Genomic DNA, 13,483 nt, shown 5'->3' with positions numbered 1-13,483 from the left:
CACGTGAGCTGAAAACCTATTCTGCAATAGCCTCCTCCATTCTAGAAGGATCTGTATTTTTCAGTTGTTCTAATTATTTGCTTTTCAATACGAAATAATCATGTTTAAAAATGTTTTCCAGTTTCAATATTTAAGAATATCTGTCTCCTATCATACCTACAACTTTCCTACTGCAAAGACAGCTGGGGGGAAAAGGCCATAATGAAACAAATCAGAGACTGCTGTCAAGCCATGAAACAGAGAGCACCACTGATGCTGAAAACACATTTTACCTCAGCAATACCCCTGACAGGAACACAGCCAATAGGGATGTCCCCACATAGTTACATAAACAAGTTTCCTCCAAAAAGTATGCTGAATAAAATGAATGAGGCAATGGCATAACACAACACCAACCCTATGAGCTGTTTCAAAAAAAATTCAAAAACATATCACAAATAAAATAAATAATTCTCAACACACATTTCAAAATAAGGAGGAATGAACACTCCATTCTAATGCATGTTTTGGTAAAATTCAACTGATGTCATCTACCATGAAAAATTATTTTGAAGTGAATCATTTCCAACAGAAAAGTATTAAATTAATATCAAATCGATTTTAAACCAGTTTAAAAGTTCTGCTGCTAGTTAACAAGTAAGGTCAGCAGATGAGTGTGACCGTCTCCTACTGAAGGGAAACTCCCACTACAATTTCCTGTGAGGGCATGGGTGCTGGTATTTTGTTTGCTTGGCACTGTGGAATGGAGAGGTTACAATGTCCTGTGGGAAGTCTGTAAGTCTTTCACTCTGTGACTACCAGGACGCTGGATCTCTGCAGCTGCATATTTACAGAGGAAAGCTTTCTTCCTTTTGCCAAAAGCCATGAGCTTCCACAGCCTTCCACATTCTGTGCATCTCCATCTAGCACTCAACTGAGGAATACTTTCAGCTGCTTGGTGAAGTTAGGGATCTGGCTCTCCTGTCTGAAGTGCTTCTGTGAACATTCTGTTAGTATTTTTTATTTCCTCAAAATACACTGCTTTGTCACTATTAAGAGTCAGATGCTGTAAAGAATCAGTTTTCAGCCTTCTTTAGACCTGTATCTACCTATGTGCTCTCACCCCTGCTGCAAAGGCTACCAGAGCTTATACAACATCATACACTATAACTTAGGCTTTGTATTCCATACATTCCTACCACTACTCTCTCCCTGAAAAACAACTGCCCTACAACACAGTGGCAGTAATTCTGGGAAATGGAAGACAGAAGCCTAGAATTTTGACCTCAGACTCCAGGCAAATGCATCTAACAGTCAGCTACCACATAAAAAGCTGCCACAGCCACCTCCTTCAGCCATATTTTAAGGAGGAATTGTGACTGTATTTTATGAGTGGAAAAGCACTTCTGCTAACACATGCCTAAAGCAACCACCTCAGAGAATTAGAGGTCAGGCTACTGGGAACCACAAGGAAACAGCAGTAGGAACTGTATCAGTTACTTAGACCAGAGCAGCAGGGAGTCAACCTCAGGAAAGAAATGGTTGACTATTGAGAGCTGTGTAACAAAGTGGTTACTGAGCTCACAGTTTTTGTATCACAGTGACTTGTACACCCAAAGCCTTCATTCTGATTCACGCCTCATTCGGTCACACCTACTTGCCAGAAATAATTGCAAGTGGCATTTAAATGGAAAATCCATACAATTTTCAACTAGTTGAAGCTTTCAGAGACTTTTTGAAGGACTATGAACCCAAGTTACAATATTTAATGGGGAAAATTTTCCAGCACAAAATGTTTCTTTGCTTCTTGAGAATAAGACTTGTAAAAATGGTTTAATAATTTTTGGGGGTTTTCTCCCCACTTCCTGGAAAAAGGAAAAAGAAAATATTCACACGATACTGTTATAATCAAGGAATATGCTGAGCTGGACAGGACTCATCAGGATCATCCAGTCCAACTCCTGGCCATGTATAGGACACCCCAAGAATCACACCATGTGTCTGAGAGCATTGTTCAAACACTTTCCATTAGTCCGTTCCAGCCAAATTACACTTTATTTCTGTTTTTAGCAAAACAAAGAAAATCTACATTAAACTACATTCTGCAACAGCTCTCAAAAGCACAATTGCTAACAACATTATTTTAAAAAAAATAAATAAATCCCCATTTTTAAAATACAATACTAATAGTGACGTAAATGAACACTTTTTTTACCAGTCACAGAAAATGGCTTGATAAAGAACACACACCTATAAACATCTTCTTTATCTATACATATACAAGAATAAAGCACACCTATATATGGGGTGTACTAAACCAAACCATCTTCCTAGGGGCACAGTAAACATGCTTGACTGAAACTACATCCATGAAGTATCAATGCCCAGGCTACAGCAGCACTGAAACCAGCCCAATTAATTTGCCTTATGGAATTCCTGCTGGAATCAGGACATAAGTTGTTACAAAACATGTGGCACAAGCTTTTGCTTTTCGGCTAAAAAAACAGCTGTAGGATTTAGGCCTAAGAGTCTTGAAGCACCACTCTGGAGCTATCACAGCATACAGGAGACTGACTTACAGTATCAAACACCTTACCCTGGATGCTGAAATTACTGAAATATAATGAGTAAGCCAACTCATGATTTCTTCTATCAACATGTATGTTCTACAGCATGGTGCATGTCCCACTGTAATCAAAAATACCATCAAACAATAAGACAAGAAAGTTCAGCAAGTAAGTGCTGCAACCAAACCTGTTGCCTGACAGCTGAATGATTAAACCACCACTTGCCTCAGGCTATCTCCATTTTGCCAAGTTAGCTGGAGTTACACTGCTCAAGACAGTCATCTGGGAGGGGGGGAGAACAGGGAAGGGACCCTGCCGCCCAAAAATTACATTCTTATATTTGATTAGAAGGAAGAATGTGTTTAAGAATTATACTGACTAAACCTAAAACGTCCACGTCTTATAGGACAAAAAGGAATTCAACAAAACCTGATTACTTTTCTTCTACATTCTAGCTGTCAAATGACACCTCACAGGTTCTCTGTCCTCTTCTTTTAATACATTCATTAAATCACAAGCTAGAAGCTTCACCAAAGACTAAAGCAACAGCTAGAAACCCAGAATAAATCCAAACTGCACTAAGAGACAACTTATTTTCCAGCCCAAAGCAGATGGAAATATGAATTTAACAGGGCAAAAAAGAGAAGCAGGGGGAATGTTACTGAAAAGGAGAAAAGAGAACAACCACAAGTACTCTTGGTGCAACAAAAAGCCCCAACACTAAGCCTTGCTGAAAAACCACAAGGGGAATGTGAGGAAGCTGAACACTAGTCTCTCCACTGACATGAAAAGGTTTCTACACAAAAATAAGTAAAACCAAACAAAAGAAGTAGTATTTCCATCATTTTCACTGTTTCCTCTACTCCACGTTAAACCTCCTAAAAAATTCAGTTCCTCCCAACTCACTCATGTTCTTCATTTTCTTTCCTCCTTCCAGGTACATACCACAGAGTCTCTGTTCAGAGCATGCATAGGCATACCAAGAAAGACAGGATAACTGTTGTTTATTACTGGACTATATAATGTATGCTGGGACAGGAGGACAGGCCTCTTTTTGTTTCAAATCCCAATTTTATCTGGGCACAAGTCCCTATTTGTGAAAAAAATATGGTTTTAGTTATTTTCTGTCATGGCTCCCAGAGGCCTCTAAGCATGGGTACTTATAAATAAAAACATATTATTGTTTCTTATTTTGTCCTTGAGCAGGCAAACAAAAGGCAGAAGGAAACAAAACATGAAACTAAACACAACAGCAATTAAATAAGAAGTTTGTCATAAATATTCTGCGTCTCTAGGAAGTAAACGAAATCTCTCTTCCCTAGTTTACAAAGTCTATTTCTCCAAACTTCTTGCTTGCAATGTTCTATTATTCAGCCATATCAAAGAGCACTTCTAAGATACTCATTCTGATTTATTATAATCAAATCTCACAAACATCCAGAAAGTGACTACTTTGCCTATAAAGGTACATTGGAAAAAGCAACCAATCTCCAAAATCTCGTGTCTTTGTTGAGTACAAAGAAGCACAAAATCTGTTATTGCCTTTCAGAGACAGCAAGGATTTTTATCACCTTCCTGGTGACGTTGATTTAGGAAACTTGCTATTGCTACTATTTCAGCCAATAGCACAACAATCACAAAACCAGAGGACCAGCTACAGTGGACACAATTCGTATTTATTTTTAGCTGAGAGATGCAGAGGTCCCATTATTGAATTATTTGTACTTTTTAATGTAAAAAATGCAAATAATGGGTGCCTAATGCAAAATATAAGAAATTTTAGCAAGTAAGTGCTGAAACCAAACCTGTGGCCTGACAGCTGAATGATTAAACCATCATTTGTCATGAGGCAAACTACCTCCAGCTTGCTGGCTTTGCTGTGCTGCAGTTACAGACCTCAAGACAGTCATCTACGGGAGAGGAAGGAGGGAAAGGAAACCTGTCCCCTTTCCCAAAATTGTTCTTGTTTGAGAAGAAAGAAGAATGGGATTAAGACACATACTGGCCAAATGTCAGAGTGCAGAAAGGCAACTCCCTAACTACAGATTGTTACTGGAATAAATTAAAAATAGAAAATAACAGTACATTTCAAAAGCAATGTCCCCAGCAGACAAATACAACACAGATTAAGAGAATGCAATGCAAACCCAATGCCACTCGTCTGATCTGTTTGGCATAGTAACAGGTATTTCCTCTCAGCACATATAAAAACTGTTTGGATAGTATGATGCAATTTGGTAAACTACTTATACAGAACTTAGTTATGAAACTGATTTGTCAAGCTGCATAGAAACTGCACTAAACCCTAATTCATAATACTTCCACCCTAAAAATTTATTTCAATTTTTTTCATACTAGCTTTCCCTTTTTGTTTGTTTTTAATCACACAGCTGAGAACTCTAAAGAAAAAAACAAAATAAAACCCAAAACAAACCACAAAAAAGCCAAACAAGTGAAATCTACAAAACCGCTTTTTCCTTCCAACTTCCTATACACACAAGAAAAGTTTCTGCTTTGCACTCCCAACTAATCTTGAGCAAATTACATCAGGTATCTATATGCAAACACAAATGCAGCTTTGTATTTGCTATGAAACACTACAAAGTTATTTATTTGGCACTGATTTCTAATCTTGAGATATTAGCTCTCTGTATTACACACACACACAATTACCCACATCCCCCTTCCTTCAACTGCCTGGAATTAAACATTATTACATTGTGCCTCATGAAATCAGGCAGCTACAGCCTGAGTTAGAGTCATCTACTGATGCTGCTTATTCAAGCAAATACTATTAAAATTTGTGGATCTCAATCTGCAGTATTCTTCAGTCAAACAATAAGCAGATCAGCAAGTAAATATGTAAATTAACTATTTTTAAAATGTGTATTTATGGCTATTTCGGTGTAAGTTATATTTTTATACATAAAAACATTCACAATTATTTTTTTCTCTTTGTTACATACTCCCTCACATGCTTCCAAAATCAATTAGAACTTTTTAGTTAGGTTTCTACAATCCTTCCATCATTGCCTTAAGTCAACCATTTTTGAATTACATTCCAAAAATTGTCCAAATTATTATTTGCTTAAAAAATACACATCTGCTAAGTGATCATGGGTTACAAAACTATTTTGCAGCAAAATATATTACTGACTGCCGACCCCAAAGACAGTCATGATATATTCCCAGGACCACTGACATTGAAACAGCAGCCTCTCACATAATCACACCAGTTTAGCTCCAAGGAACTGGCCCAAATGTATGTGGGACAGGAGACAAAGAGACAAGCAGTACAAGAGACAATTCACAGAAGGACAATTTGAGAGTCCTCTAGAGAAACTTAGCAAAGCACCAGAACCAGGCTTCTGCTTTGAATCTCCCACTACAGTCAAATTTTTCTCTACAAATTATAGAATGCTCAGAGACACAAATACCCTTCTCTCCCTGTTTTAACCACAGAACTTGGCACTTAAAAGACTTTCATGATACAACATAGTCATGCAGCACAAGGAAACACATTATTAGAAGAAAGCAAATTAGCAACATACGTTTCATGGTCCCATCTTCCTCTTCATCGTCATCACTGTTTATTACCATGGTCCCCAAGTCTGATTCTAACATGGTGCTGTTGTGTTCAATCATTGTCTGAGCGCCTTCACTCATCGTACTGGTGGCTCTCATGGTACCAGCACTCTCTGAATTGGTCTTCACCATGGTGTGAGAGTCCAGCTCATCTTCATCCTATGGGGAAATATTTGCCAGAACACAGCAGATCATTAAAATAAAAGAAAGGTAAGATGCAATCACTTATTATTTCTTTATTTCTATGTGACCTAGCTGTACTGCTGGACTCACAGGTTTAAAACTTTGAAAGAAACCAGAAAATAAAAAAAACCTTCCACATAAAAAAAATTAAAACCTCATTTTTCTCTCATAGATGCATCACAGGGTAAGTACAACATGACCCACACACTTACCTTGCCTTAGCATTCAGTTTTGAGTTATCTCTGTGACTTTCACTTTATCTCTCTGGGTTCCGAAAATCACAATTTACAGAAAGAGACTTTACTGTTTTGCAAAGGACTATCACCTCTGACATTACATACAGAACCCAGGTGACCTTGTGTTCAATTTAGCTATTAAACAATCTTCAACAGAATTTTTAAGGTTCCCGTCAGAAAAAAAAAAAAAATCTACTTGACTTACTTCAAGTGTTTATTTCCATTTTAAAACCTTTGCTATAAACGTGAGTAAATAACTTGTTAATACTACACATAAAAATAGCCCTTGAGCACATACTTACCCACTAAGTGTGAGGGAGATAATATCAAGGAGATAGACAGGAGCATTTTGAATTGGTAACAGTAATGGGCCAGGAATTTGAAACAAAGCACTAATGACAATCCAGTTAATGAAACGTGAAATTAATATGGAATACCAGGATTTGAACACACTAATGAGAAATAGCACTGGTTTCCAAAATCTGATTTAGATTATACACACAACATCACAGCATTTCAGGAGTAATGTCACGGACTGTGACTATACACATTTTCTGTATGAATAAAATCTATTACTCAAGGAAAAAAAAATTAGACATTCTCATTTGCTGATTATGATTATTAAATGTAGGCAGTAACATCCATCACTGTGAAGTTACTCCATGTCAAATTGTTGTATTTTAAATGCAAATGCTACTTTCAAAAGTTTTATAGCCATGTATGCATCCATTTCTTCCTTTGTGTCAAAATTTCATTGGAGCTGCTTGATAAATGAATTTTATTGCTGATTACCAAAATATTTTAGCTACATAGTTTGGAAGACTATAAGATAACCCCTGATTTTTTTCAAATTTGCCCCTTACAAATAAATGCTGCTACATAGAAACATAGAATTCTTTAAGTTGGAAAAGACCCCTAAAATCATCAATCCAACTGTTAATCTGGCACTGCCAAGTCCACCACTAAGCCATGCCCCTAAATGCCACATCGACAAGATTTTAAAATACATTCAGGGAAATATGTAACATTAAAACAAGTCTTCATCCACTAACAAATTTCCCCTTTTTCCTAAACCTTTGCATTGCTTTATAGATTTTAAATGTTCAACTACGAAGATACTTGTAAGTGCTGGGGTTGGGGGGGTCAGCCACAGAATGGGACCAAAAAAAGGAAAGCCCAGACTCAAACCCCTGCAGCAAGGTCTGGCACTTTGTGCTTCTCACTGAACTCGTTCCCTGGCACTGCAGACAAGTTGCCTCTCACACAGACACACATGCACCAGCTATATGGCCTGAGTGCCTGTTTCACTAAGGGCTGGTCTAGGAAGATACAGAAAATTGAGTGCAGTAATACCAGCCCCTGAAAACTATTCTGTTACATCTCAACTAACAGATACAAAACCAGACTTAATTTGGATACAGAATGTCTCGCTAACCACATACCATAATGAAGCCAGGATACAGACCTAAACAGATTTAAATTTAAATTCCAAATGTCAAAAGAATAATTATTTTCCAGATTATAATTTGCAAAAATACTTGAGTTCATTTGCATTATTTCAGGGTTGTTTTTATTTTAGTTGCATTCTATTTAGTACCCTACCCTTAAAAAAAATTAAATTCCCAAAGATACAGCTTACAGCTACAACACTAGGCAACTGTGCCAGTAAAAAAAATGAGAACACTTTGGTACTGCTCCTCCTGGTGGCAACTTTAATTTTTTTTACTTTCTACCAAATGTTACTGTTAACCCCAGTTTTCTATGAATTGCATTTTTCCTCTTCTAAAAAGGGTACTCAGGAAAAAAAAGAGTTGTTTTGCATCACATTTTGCAAGTACCAGAACAGCTAAATTACAAGCGTTTCTTTCAGTACTGCAATACAATATAAAACTGACTCACAACATACTGATGTTTTGCCTATTAATCACTACAAATTTGGCATCTCTAATATACAGACAGGCAAATCTCTGAATTTAAGGCATAGTTATATTTGTTTTACAGACTAGGTTGACTAATACTAATATCCACTTGCATTGCATATGGTCCTAAATTTACCTAAGCTGAAATAAGAAATTAAACAAAGACTTTCCTGGAGCTCAAAACTTTTATTGTAGAATTTAGTGGAAAAAGGTGATGGCTAACAATATGAACAAGTATGAAATGGAGTCCTAAATTACCATCTTCATAATTTCTGCTTCATTGAAAAAATGATCTTTTATTTCTTCAGTCAAATCAACTATCTGGACTTGGTCCAAAGAACAGCATTTAATTTTCCAGTCTAAGAGTGCCAAAAGCCTTTATCTTCGCATTGTCTCTCAGCAAAGAGAACAGCTATCTTTCAGCAGGACTAAGGATCACAAAAGCCCACCTTAGTACTAGAAGAACAGCTGTCTCAAAAAGGGAAGTACACAACAATTTTGATGAATGGTGTTTTCCTTATATCAGCAATGATGTACTGAGACAGAACAATATAAAAATTCTTTGTGGCCTGTGCATGTCCCAGAATAATTACTTTAGTGGCTGACACAGATTGCTTCCAAAACTGTCATTTCAGTATTTCTCACAAATACGAGATTTAGTTAATATGGCAGTAGACTACATAGGTTCTGAAAAGGTAACTTTATAAAAATATGCAGTAGATCCAAGTTATAGAAGTACACATTTACATGAGAGATGAAAGTCATTCCTTCATACAAATTCTCATTCAAGATTTACAGAACATAAATATTGGTGTAGAACTTGTGATCTATTGTTAAAAAAGGTAAACATACTGATTAAATAAAAACAAACACAATCTCAATTTTAACCAGTAAAAAAAAAAAGAGAAATATTAAAGCTGAAGTGTCATGTTCTCATACTGTTTATGAAAACAGATCCAAGAATCAAACAATAAAAACAACTAACTCTGGAGTTAAACTATCTGCTGCTTTCCTGTGTACAAGTAATAAGCAACCAGACTTGTATTTGGAAGGGGTTTCAGTTGCACCACTATAAGGAGACAAGAAGGTGCACACAAGTAAGAACTCTAAAATTTCTTGAAATGCTACAGAAATGACAATAGACTACAAAAACTCGGAATAACATTATAATGCAAAGTACAAGTACCAGCAATAACCTGCAGTCCTGTAAGACTAACTCTCAGGATCTCCTTATTTACCATAATTTATTAACAAAATTTATTATTATTAACAAAATCAACCCTTAAATCATAAAAATGCAATCATAGAGGTTTGATTATCAGAATGCTAAATTCAAAGATACTTTGGCAGAAGCCACACACAAGACTTTATAATATACTTGTAAAATAAAAGATCTCATCACACATCTGAAGTTTTCTCAGAGAAGATGGCCTTGCAGACCATACCTGATTCTACATCATTACAGAATTGAATGAGCTGAGGTAATTAATGGATTTTTCTGTAGCCTTTTCAACAGCAGTACAGATGACTGATAAAAAACTTAACAAGGGAAGCAAATACGGCAGCAAAAATATCTGCCTGATCTCTTTAAAATCTCTGCCTGTGGTTTGGCATGTAAAAAGAACACTAGAGGGCAGCAAAGACAGCCAACTCGGCTGCAAGGTATTAAAGGAAGATTTATTTACATGCTGGCAAAACTTAGTATCCTGTAAAATAATTTCATTTACTATTAACACCTCATCATCACCTTTGAAAAATGTAGCTCAGTCACAGCTATCTTTTTTTAAAGCACTGCAGTAGCAACATAAACACGTAACACAGTTTGGTCAAGCACAAGGATTTTGTAATCCTGTACTCCTGAAGTACAAAGCCAAACTTCAACCTGAGTATATGATTACTTCTGAGCACACAAAACTTAGACCCATCAGTAAAACAGGTAAAAACTTAACTTTCAGCACACAGTCAAATCCCATCGCATTCAACAGACATCTGTCACAAAACAGCACTTAAGTTTGTTTTCTACGTCCAGGTAATGACGCCTTGCTACATGCTCCTACCTCCCCATGTTTATTCTTCCTATAATCCATTTCTGGCTCCACACTGCTGTGGATTTTAAAAATATGCTGTATTTCTAACTTCAGGACACTTAAAGGACTGTAATCAAATTTAATTAACATATATGTCAAGTGTTGTTTGGCATGAAGAAAAATGGCAGGTGAAGATTCAACACTTTCATGAAATATTACATGTGTATATATATAGCCAGATATAGCTATAACATATATATGCAAACACATGAAAGAAGCATGAAAGCAAACATAAAAACCTTCAGAAAAGTACAGCACAATGTATCAGATTTAAAATACAGAATAACTCATCTGATTCACTAGCTTCTTTACAACAGCGCTATAAATATTGTAAACATATAAAGGAATAATTACTGCAATTCTTTGAGTCTCAAAATATAGATGCCAACTTTATATAACTAATATAGGATTAACCAAATAATCTTTTGTATGAATGAATAAATAATCCTACATATAGGAACAACTGATTATTGACAGCTGGCTTTGGTGTTGATAGTTGTCAATCACTTAAGTGACCAAGAAAAAAAAAAAGGATCACTGAAGTAGTAATTTCTTGATTTAATACTCAGAAAGACTTAAACTTTTCTCACATCATAGTGACATTAAAATGTAAAAGTAAACATACAGAGTGCTGCTTGTTAGCTCGTTCCTTTAAAGGTCCACAGAAACAAATATTTAGACATGTTTTCTGTAAGCTGCCAGGCAACAAGTTACTTTACATTCCTATAACGCAGCTGCCCAGCCTCAGCATCCACTTCACATCCCACTTCCAAAAATGCATGAGAAGAGATTGGTCACGTCTCATAATGCCTAAACTAACATTTAAACTTTGATATTGGGATTAACCTTCTGTAGAACACAACACTTGTGACTTCTGCTTAATTAAAAAAACCTGTACAACTACCTCAGCACCTATCAAAACAAGTCAGTTTGTCAGAAGGCATTCTCATCATATGAGCAGCTCTCATAACAGGCATAAAATCAATTCTAAGCACACTACTCATAATGATATTATATTTCTCAGGAAGGATACAGACATGGAGACTGTATTCAACTTGGGCATTTATTTTCAGCTCTGTAATACAAAGTTTTGAAGAGCAAAAAATATTTACATTACAACTGACAACTTCTCATGCTATAAAATGTCCACAGACGATGGTGAAAAAGAAAAGTAAGAATCAGTTTTGGGGATGTGACTCTTCTTCAATTGAAGGACAACTACCTGAACTGACCCTGAAAATAAAGTACAAAATTGTGAAGACTTTGCATCTGATTATTTCTCCAAATCCACGCATTCCGTTCTACTTCCAGTTATGCAAGTCACTTTTAACTTGAGTACCCATAGCTATACAGACTTTAAGAAGGTATTAAAGCACAAAAACATATTAAATGCTACTGTTAGCATTAAATGGGTTCCCTAACATAAGAAACTTCACAATTAGAACATTTTACACCTTTCTTCTTGATGGGTCTCAAATCACATACTAGTGAACTGCTCACAATTTACATAGGAAATGCTTGGGGGGGTTAGATCAACAAATTCAAGCACCCGACAGGTTAACTGAAACCATCCATTTTCAATAATATATGGACCCATTTCACTGTCCATGAGAGACTTTTAACATCAACAGATTCTACTTAACACTAGCACAAGCATTTGCTCTTGCTTTTAGATGTTGTTAAATATGCATTTCTCAAAGTTTGAGTCTGTTTTCGCATTTCTACACTGAGGACTTTACAGCAGTATGATTAAGAAAAACTCCATTTCTGATGTGTTATTTTTCAAAATTGAAGTGCCAGGTGGCTATTACTTTGCAACTGAACAGTGACTCCAATTCTGCACACAACCTAAAAACATTTATAGATATTAAAATATGAAGAAATATACACATTACTCACTGTCACTACTACTACATAAGGCAACACAGGGACTGCCATTAGCTCTTTCTAGGGCTGTTGCCAACAGTGCAGACACTGATGGCTGTTGCCATCAGTGCCGATTCAGACATCAAGACCTGTATTATCATTTGCACTACAGAATCATGTAGTCATGCAAACTACAAGCAGCCCTATATTTCTTAAAGGGTTCTGTGAAACTGATACATAAGGAGGAGGGATGTGCAAGGGTTATTTATCTTTATTCCTGAATGCTGGACTGCTGACTTCATCCACTAGCAAACTCTATACCAAATATACCAAACTAGCACTCATATTATCAGCTTTCCCTTTACAAAAAGAAAATAGTAAGTACTCAGAAGTGCAGAAAGAATTGATTTACTCTTTTTCTGGCAGTTCCACAAAGAAGTTCCAAATTGAATGAAAGGCACAACGTTTGAGCTTATTATACAATGTCAAATTATACATTATTTTGAAGTGAAGTGTGGGGTTGGGGGATTATTTCTTTTTCTAAAATGACAAACACAGATATTGTAACGCTTTCATTTTATTCCTCCAGATTTTTATCCTGGTTTCCTCTAAAAACTTGTGGGTCCGTTGATTAACCTCTACCCAGTATGCTTAAAAAACTAAAATCAGAATGCCACTTAATTCAGGCTTCACTTACACTTAGCATGTTGTTCAGAAGTTTACTATGCAGTATATGAGCAACCTGCATTCAAGAAACACCTTACAGACAATGTCTTTAATTGAAAAGAAAATTGTAACCGTTTCAGAGAATCACAGAATGTTTTGAATTGGAAGGGACCATAAAGACCATCTAGTTCCAACTTCCGTACCAAGGGCAGGGACCCCTTCACCTAGATCTGATTGCTCAAAGTCCCATCCAACCTGACCTACGGCACTTTAGGAATAGGGCATCCACAGCTTCTCTGGGCAGCCTATTCTAGTGTTACACACCCTCTCCACAAAGAATTTCTCCTAATATCTATCCCCCTATACTACATGCCCTTGGAAAAAGTCCTTCTCCA

General features: G+C 36.4%; 1 protein-coding gene across 1 annotated transcript in view; it reads right to left on the bottom strand.

Moving 5' to 3' along the window:
• Positions 1 to 13,483, bottom strand: part of STK3 (serine/threonine kinase 3) — a 128,256-nt gene that overhangs the window by 52,479 nt on the left and 62,294 nt on the right. The window contains exon 9 of the mRNA XM_086881707.1: positions 6,098 to 6,290. Within this exon, the coding sequence (XP_086737833.1) occupies positions 6,098 to 6,290 (193 nt within the window). The remainder of the gene's footprint in view (positions 1 to 6,097; positions 6,291 to 13,483) is intronic.

This window comes from Cyanistes caeruleus, chromosome 1, assembly GCF_971803275.1.
Source record: "Cyanistes caeruleus chromosome 1, bCyaCae1.hap1.1, whole genome shotgun sequence".
In the NCBI taxonomy this organism is placed as follows: Eukaryota; Metazoa; Chordata; class Aves; order Passeriformes; family Paridae; genus Cyanistes; species Cyanistes caeruleus.
The sequence above is the reverse complement of the archived record's forward strand: the minus strand, read 5'-3'. Positions and strand labels throughout refer to the sequence as shown.